General features: G+C 35.5%; 1 protein-coding gene across 1 annotated transcript; it reads right to left on the reverse strand.

Annotated features, from left to right (window-relative positions):
• Positions 1 to 4,249: 4,249 nt before the first annotated feature.
• LOC111913471 (protein TRIGALACTOSYLDIACYLGLYCEROL 5, chloroplastic) lies at positions 4,250 to 5,398 on the reverse strand. Its single transcript, XM_023909170.2, has 3 exons — positions 5,185 to 5,398; positions 4,632 to 4,806; positions 4,250 to 4,466 (listed from the first exon to the last, which is right to left on the reverse strand). Exons 1-3 carry the CDS (start codon positions 5,324 to 5,326, stop codon positions 4,370 to 4,372), a joined length of 414 nt encoding a protein of 137 aa, XP_023764938.1. The 5' UTR covers positions 5,327 to 5,398; the 3' UTR covers positions 4,250 to 4,369.
• Positions 5,399 to 7,660: the final 2,262 nt, after the last annotated feature.

A 7,660-nucleotide genomic window follows, 5' to 3' on the forward strand; every position in this document is an offset into this window, starting at 1 on the left:
AAGTGTTCTTTAACTGTATATGGTCAGTGATTTTGTTTCCCCTTTGAAGCATTTGGTTTGGTATGAAACTCTATGGGGTTGGCTTGGTGGCGGTTCAGCGTGAGAGGTCTGACAGGGAGTCAGCCCATTGAGATTGTAGGTTTCTGAATTCAGGCGAGATAGGACTGGGTTTTATTTAAATATTGAGGATTCATTCTTCATCGGGATTGAAGAATTATTCTAAGGATGGTATTAGTAGATCGGGATGGGTCGTTGTATGATCAGAGTTGGAAGGCTTATGATTTGTTTGTTATTCGTTAAGAGGGCATGGGTTATTTCAGCACGGGTGATCTGTCAGGAAGTCAGGTCATTGTAAATTTTAGGTCTCAGAAGGTTTGGGTGTTATTTTCGGGATAAAAGTTCCGGTTTGGGTTTCGGTTGCCTTGGGGAGGTTATTATTATGACCAGAATTTCCGATCATGATCATCAGGTTGATTGTTTTGATATGAGTGTTAACAATGAGCGATTTCGAGGACGAAATCTAATTTCAGTGGGGGAGAGTTGTAACATTCGGAATCTAGAAGGTCAATTATGGAAATAAACCTCATTTCTAAAGGCCAACTCGTCGAGTTTGGGGGAAGAAACTCTACGTGTTGGAAGTGTTGGTCATGCGTGTTCTTGAAGACCAACTCTATGAGTTGGAGAGGACCAACTCGAAGAGTTGGACGTGGTTTGGGAAAACCTAATTTCGGGGTTATGCACCCTATTTAAACAACTTAAACCCCATATGTCGGCCTCATTTCCAGCCACCAATGTCCTAAACCCTAACCTCGAAACCCTAAGGCATTTTTGAGTGTTGTGAGCCATTTTGAGTGCTTTGTGGTGTGTTTGAAGCCATTAGAAGGAAGGCAAGCTTGGTGAGAGTTGGCGATACAAGAAGGAGCTGCTAGATCTCGAATCCTTGCTTCATTTTCAACACTTTTCTGGTAAAAAGTCTCAACCTTGCTTAGTGAATTCATAGATCTCCTTCTTATGGTTCTTTTGCATCTTTTGGTCCAAATGGAGTGGTTGTTTGGAGTTGGACGTCCCATTCGGACAAACCCTTTCAGATCTAGGGTCCTGGGGAGCTCTTTTGTCATAAAGGTGCCAACTTTATGGTCTTAAGGGCTCCATGCATCCATTAAGCCTCTCTTCTAGCTTATTTTGAGCTTTTGAGCTTCTTCTAGCCTTGCATAAGAGTAAAATTTGAGACTTTACTCATCAATATAGCCTTAAGGGACCAGATCTGCAATTTGAAGCCTTGTCTTGATGATCTAGTGGCTTAATAAGATTAAATGGGTTTGCTGACTAAAGAACTCGATGAGTTCATAGGAGAACTCGACGAGTTGGTTTGGGGTTGTCTCGATTATGATGAAAAGGAGGGGAAAACTCGACGAGTTGGATCGATTCTTCGTGATTCTGCGGTTTGATGAGAACTCGGCGAGTTGGGTCACCTGGACTGTTGACTTTGGCGTTGACTTTAACCTTTGACTTATGCTTTTTACCAAGTTTGTCCCAAGGGGTGTTTGAGGTAACCTGAATTGTATTTGAGGAAAATATGGGCTTAGGATAAGACCTATATGGGATTGGGCCCAAGTTGGAAAAATTGGGCCATTAGTGGGCTTTTATGGATCTTATAGTTTTGGGCCTTGTTGGTTTTGGGCTTGGGCCTTGGTTGTGAGTCTTGATGGGTCAGGGGTAAAATGGTCATTTTACCCCAAGTTTGGATTATGGATCATGGTTTGGATTTCAGTTGTTAATCGGATGTTGTTTGGGTATTGCTAGTTTGGTAAGTCTTCAGGTCAGCAGCTAGGGTTTCATGTAGTGAGCTTCAGCATTCAAGGTGAGTATCTTCACTGTTCGTATGGGTTGAAGGCACAAATGTCGGCCCATTTGGTTTATGTATTGTAGAAAGACCCAGGGGTTAGCCCTTGGCACACTGTATAAAAGACCAAGAGGCGGCTCCTGGCACACTATCTGAAAGACCGGAGTCTGAACTCTGGCAATTATTAGTTAAGTAGCTGTAGACTGTATGTTAGTTGTCTTTGTGATGCTTGCATGGAAGACCCGGAGGTGGCTCCTAACACTTGACTGTAAGACCTAGGTTTGTGGCCCCCGGCCTGACAAGAAACACCACGAGGTGGCTCGTGGCATAATGGCAAGACTATGCACGACACATAGCACCTTTATTGATTATGATATATGAATGGTATGTATGGCACGCGGTTATGTATGGCATGTATGGATCGTCTGATATGTATGGTATGTGATATTTGGGGAACTCACTAAGCGTTGTGCTTATGGTTTTCAGTTTTTGTTTTAGGTACTCCAGTTTTCAAATGAAAGAACTCGGGACAATCGCAACACATACACCCGTGTTTTCCGCAATACGTGATCTTTGGGATTAGACTCTAATATTTGTTTAATTGAAATATTTTTCAATGTCTTAAACAAAGTTACAATAGTGTTTTCGTTATAATAAAAATGAAATCTTTAGCTTGGATTTTTGGGTGGTTACATTTAACACAGACCATGATGTGGTCACCAATTAGCACATCGTTATGAAGATACAGAAGACAAACATCAGTCAAATGTCAACCACGACGTGGTCACCAATTACCACGACGTGCTGGAAGGCTCAATTTCGAATTTCGAGTAGTTTTCCTAAACCTATTGAATTACATTATTCCGGAGTATCAAATATCAGTTCCATAGCAGTCAAAGAGTTTTCTATTTCCAAAAATTGGTGAGCTATCAACCACACAAGAAACAAGATCAACCTCGCAACTTCTATCATATGGGAGTTTGTTCCTTTTTTTCCTCTATACTTTTATGTTTTGCATAACATGCAATGAGGACATTACATAAATAAGCATGGGGTAGTGGGTTAATTACATTAGAGTACAAACATTTGATTTTTACAAAAATTGCATTATCATAAAAAAATTGCTAGTTTTGACAATATACATTCACATAAACTTGAAATAATAGTTTAATTTAGGAAAATCTAACTAATTATAAATTTTTTTGCTAGTTTTGTATGGGATGATATGATGCGAACTCAAATGTTTACATGAGCCAATATATGTTATAGTGTATTTTTGGCTTCCCATTCTTTGTGAAAAGTCATGAGAGATGAAAGATAATTTGGTAGTTTGTACGATGTAATAAGTTTTGCAGCGTGTACATGAAATCTATCTAGAATAGCTTATATAGTCATTCCACTTACACTAATACCTCTAACCAATACAGGTTGAGGTTAAGCTCCCTTGCTTAAGCACGTAAAATTTGAGCGGAAAAAAAAAGTGAGATAAATATAAAAAAATTTAAAAGAGAGAGAGAGAGAGAGAGAGAGAGAGAGAGAGAGAGAAAATTGCAAAAGTTGAAAGTGCTTAAGCATGTAAGATTTAAGCGAGAAAAAAAGTGAGATATATAAAAAAAATAAAAATAATAATAAAAATAAGAGAAAATTATAAAAGTTGAAAGAATTTTAGAGCTATCAAAATATGAAAATCAAAAGATCAAAAATTCTGAACAATCAAAGATAAAAGATGCCAAAATCAAACAAGAATATGTTGAATTCAAAGAAATCGAAAATCAAATATCAAATAAGAGATGAATTTGAAGAGCTCCGTTGTGGTATCAAAGTTGTAATTTTTTCTAGATCTATGTATGCTTGGGTAGCTTAATCATAAATACGTTGAGGTTAAGAAAAGTTTTTGAAGGTGGATTCAGAGGGTTGCAAAAATAAATATCGTATAAACTAAGGGATGAAAGTTCATAAGGATTATAAGTATTTAGAAATAATAAGGTTTTAGAAATTATAGACACATTGCAATCTTGGGATAATGGTTGAGTTTAAAATTGATGGTTTTATGTGATATTGGTAAGTTAAAAATCAGTTTGCTTGGGGATAAACAAATGTTAAGTATGAGATATTTTGATATATGCATATCTGAATATATATTTTACATTATATCTTAATAGTTTTAGCCATTTTTATGCTCATTATAGGACAAAAGATACTTAATCTATTATATGTTGTGCTGTAGAAGTAAAAGACATGCTCAGAAACGAAAAGGAATTTAGAAGCTGAAAGGTAGGAACTTGGATCAAGGCTAAAATGAAGATGATTTTGTTTAGTTGTGCTCGATCTTACACCTTTGTAGAAACCTAAATAAAAAATGTATAGATTCCTTCATTTTTCAAGGATTTATCGGCACCAACTTCATTCACATACTGTTTTATCATATTAAAAAATCAAGGACTTAAAGTTGCAAAACATAGAAACATCTTCTTATGTACATATCAAACATCCAGGAATCATATAAATAACATGACAAATCTGCTGCTAATATCGTCTCCACTTTTCCACCTCTTTGTGAGTTGCTTTGATCAGCTTCTTGGTGTTCACCACAACCTCCTCAATGAGATAACCAATTTCATCCCTTGTATCAACAAGCCAGTTTCAAAAGAAGATCAGATACATTGTAATTAATGTGCAATAAAGGCATACAAACTTTTCAAGATTATTCTCAATGATGAAGACCCAAGGGCATTTAGGTCTTTTGCACAAACCAGTAACCACCAAATGCAGTACAAGTGGAACTTACTGAGTAGGCATACTGCCCGGTCCATTGAATAACCTCCCTACATTTGAGTGTTTCCTATTCTCATCATACGCAATGCCTCTCCCTGCTCCATAACCAAATCCAAGACCAACTCCACATCCAACACCAAATCCAAAACCAAGCTGTAAACCGGGGATTCCAGGACCCAAACCAGCACCTGAAGGAACATGAATCTCGCATGATTCCAGAACAAAATACAAATAAAGATTGAATGAATGACACACTAAGTTAAAATTATGGAAGATTCTGTATTGGAATTTGAAGGAGCAGTGTGTTTAGCATCCGATAAGCACTCAATTTCTCGATAAGCGATAATTTAATTAGGGTTATGAAAACGAATTTCTTTCATACCCTAAATCATTCGGGACAGTCGCTACCAAAGTCAAGGAATTTCATTTTCGATAGGGTTGAGATGCTTTGTTGAGTTGGATTCGTAGCTTATAGAGTTTTTGAGAATAAATTTGATTTCTAGGTACAACAAATTAAATGGTAAATAATTCGATGGACCAAAGATCAAAACGAGAAAAAGGATTACCTCCGATCAGTCCAACACCGAAACCAACACCACAACCGGCGCCAAGACCAAACGCAGGGCCCAGCTTACCAAGTTTGTTAGAATAGGCCACCGGCAGCTTCCATAGTAAGCCTTTGTCGTCGTCGCTGTTCCTGTTGGGCATTTTCCTATGCGTGAAATTTGGTGTTTATGATCCGATTACCGAATGGCAAATACTCAGTGGTGTTTGGGAGTCCTTTTTAACCGCAAAAATTGGAATAGTTAATCAACTTTTTTTAAAGGTTGATAGCAATAACTTTACACCAGGCGCGAGTTCAACTTTACGATAAAAATGAAAGAAATGAGTGTAAATGAAAACAAAAAGAAATTTGTGTTTTCCAGTTTCTTTAAAGAAGATAAGTGGAAGGAAAAAGAGTAAATGGATCATTTTCCCTCCTAACTTTCCTTTCGATTTGAGATGATTTGGAAAGAAAGAACAAAATAATTCATTTTCCTTCCGTTTCTCTCCAACTTGGAAACACAAAAGAAAATTTTGTTTTCTTTTCTGTTATTTTCTTTTCTTTTGTTAAACTCGGAAACAAGGCGTTGTTCATACTCCATACACAATATATATATATATATATATATATATATATATATATATATATATATATATATATATATATTATACAGTTGTAATCATTTAAAACATAAATCTTATGGCCAAAAAAAATATTATGTTGTATACAAATTACTATCCTTTTTAAAAATAGGGATTGACTTTTTGAAAGCTACATATTTTGTTTCGCCATAAAGGCAAGCAAAACATTTTTTTTAACTTATCTGTTTTTTTAAAGCACCATGATAATTATATAATGTGTTTTATTTATTTTTATGTATTCGGACCATTATATTCATATATATGTTTTATTTATATATTTTCAACTAATGACAATGAATCGTTATGGAAAAATATTAATTTGTCATATGATATCATAACAAAAGATAATTATTTGATCCTCTGATCGTATCTTACTAATATATTTATTTGCTTCTTCCATTTCTTCTTCTTTTCGTTATCCTAGTTGCTCTAGTTGCTGACCACACCCAAGGTCTTTTCATTTATTTTTGACCTTGATCGCTTCAGTTATGAACCATGGAGAGAGTTTTTGAAGCCCATTATGGATAGTTTGGTGTTTATGATCATTTATTTGAGCCAAAAATAAAGCCCAAATCGCTTCTAATAAATCCGAAAGGAATTGTATCGACTCCAACGTCAAAATATGGATCTACGGAAAGATTTCCCAATCTCTCCTCTAGATGATTCTAAAGAAAAACGTGACTGCTAGATAGATATAGATCAACCCAGAGACATTGTTTCGTGGTAAACCAAATGCCAAAGACATTCAACTAGATAAAGAACTTCGAAACATTACTATCGAGTACATCAAAAATATTTTTGATCTCCTTGGTAACATTGATGTCATTGTTCTTGAAAAGACCCATGTTTTATACATCATCAAAGTCTCTCCCTAAATTTTGATTACATTGATAGTTTGATTCACTACAAATATCATTTTCCCACGTTTTTAAAAACTCGTTCCATGTTTTTTTGTTAGAAAAACAACGAATGAATTAGGTTGTAGACACTTGCTGCATGTTATTTTGTTAGAAAAACAACGAATGAATTAGGTTGTAGAATTTTTACCCAACTTTGAACTGTTATAATTTTTTCATACTAACTCGAAAAAGTTCTTTTCCTAGATAGTAGTTCTCTACATTGGCTTCATTTTAGGCTAAAAAAAAGGTTAATTGGTTAAAAAATGGATGACTTAAACAATCCTAAACAAGGGTCTTAGGGTTCTTGCTTTTTGTTTTAATATTGTGTGAAATATTTGCCCAACTTTGAAAAGCCATAAATACTTCATACGAACTCAGATTGAGCTGATTTCCCCCAAGATTGTAGTCCTTTATCGTGGCCTCATTTTAGGCTTAAAAATAACTCAATTGGTTGATGATTGGCTTGCTTACACAGCCCTCGACATGTGATGTTAGGGATGTTATTTGTGCATAATTTTCAGTTCTTAATTTATACATAAACAAAACCATTCCAAAGCATTACGATAAATCGTTCTGGCCATTCTAGCTTTCAAAACATAGGTAGATAACAAGATCTCATTTGGAACAATGTATAATCCAAAATAGACAAGTTGGTATTGATGGGCTTTAAGCATAACAAACAATCATATGTGTGCATGTAAACCTAATTGATTTGATCTATGTGTTTCTCTAAGTGAACATACAAGTATTGAACATCAAAAGGAAAAACCCTAGGAACCCTATGTTATAATCAAAATTTACATCTAGGGTTAGTAAACATACCATTAATTGTTATATAGTAATAACAATTCAAATCCTTAATTTTGTTGAAGCTTCGAGAGCAAGCACCACAAATGGCGTGCCTCTAATGGTTAACACCCAACACTATCAAGGGGATGAGAGAGGAGAGAGAGATGGG

This window comes from Lactuca sativa, chromosome 1, assembly GCF_002870075.4.
Source record: "Lactuca sativa cultivar Salinas chromosome 1, Lsat_Salinas_v11, whole genome shotgun sequence".
Taxonomy (NCBI): Eukaryota; Viridiplantae; Streptophyta; class Magnoliopsida; order Asterales; family Asteraceae; genus Lactuca; species Lactuca sativa.

Coding starts and splice junctions, on each gene's coding strand:
- LOC111913471 (XM_023909170.2), bottom strand. CDS start 5,326: ATGCCCAACAGGAACAGCGACGACGACAAAGGCTTACTATGGAAGCTG. Junction 4,807..5,184: donor CGGTGTTGGACTGATCGGAG/GTAATCCTTTTT, acceptor ATGTTCCTTCAG/GTGCTGGTTTGGGTCCTGGA. Junction 4,467..4,631: donor CCGGGCAGTATGCCTACTCA/GTAAGTTCCACT, acceptor TGTTGATACAAG/GGATGAAATTGGTTATCTCA.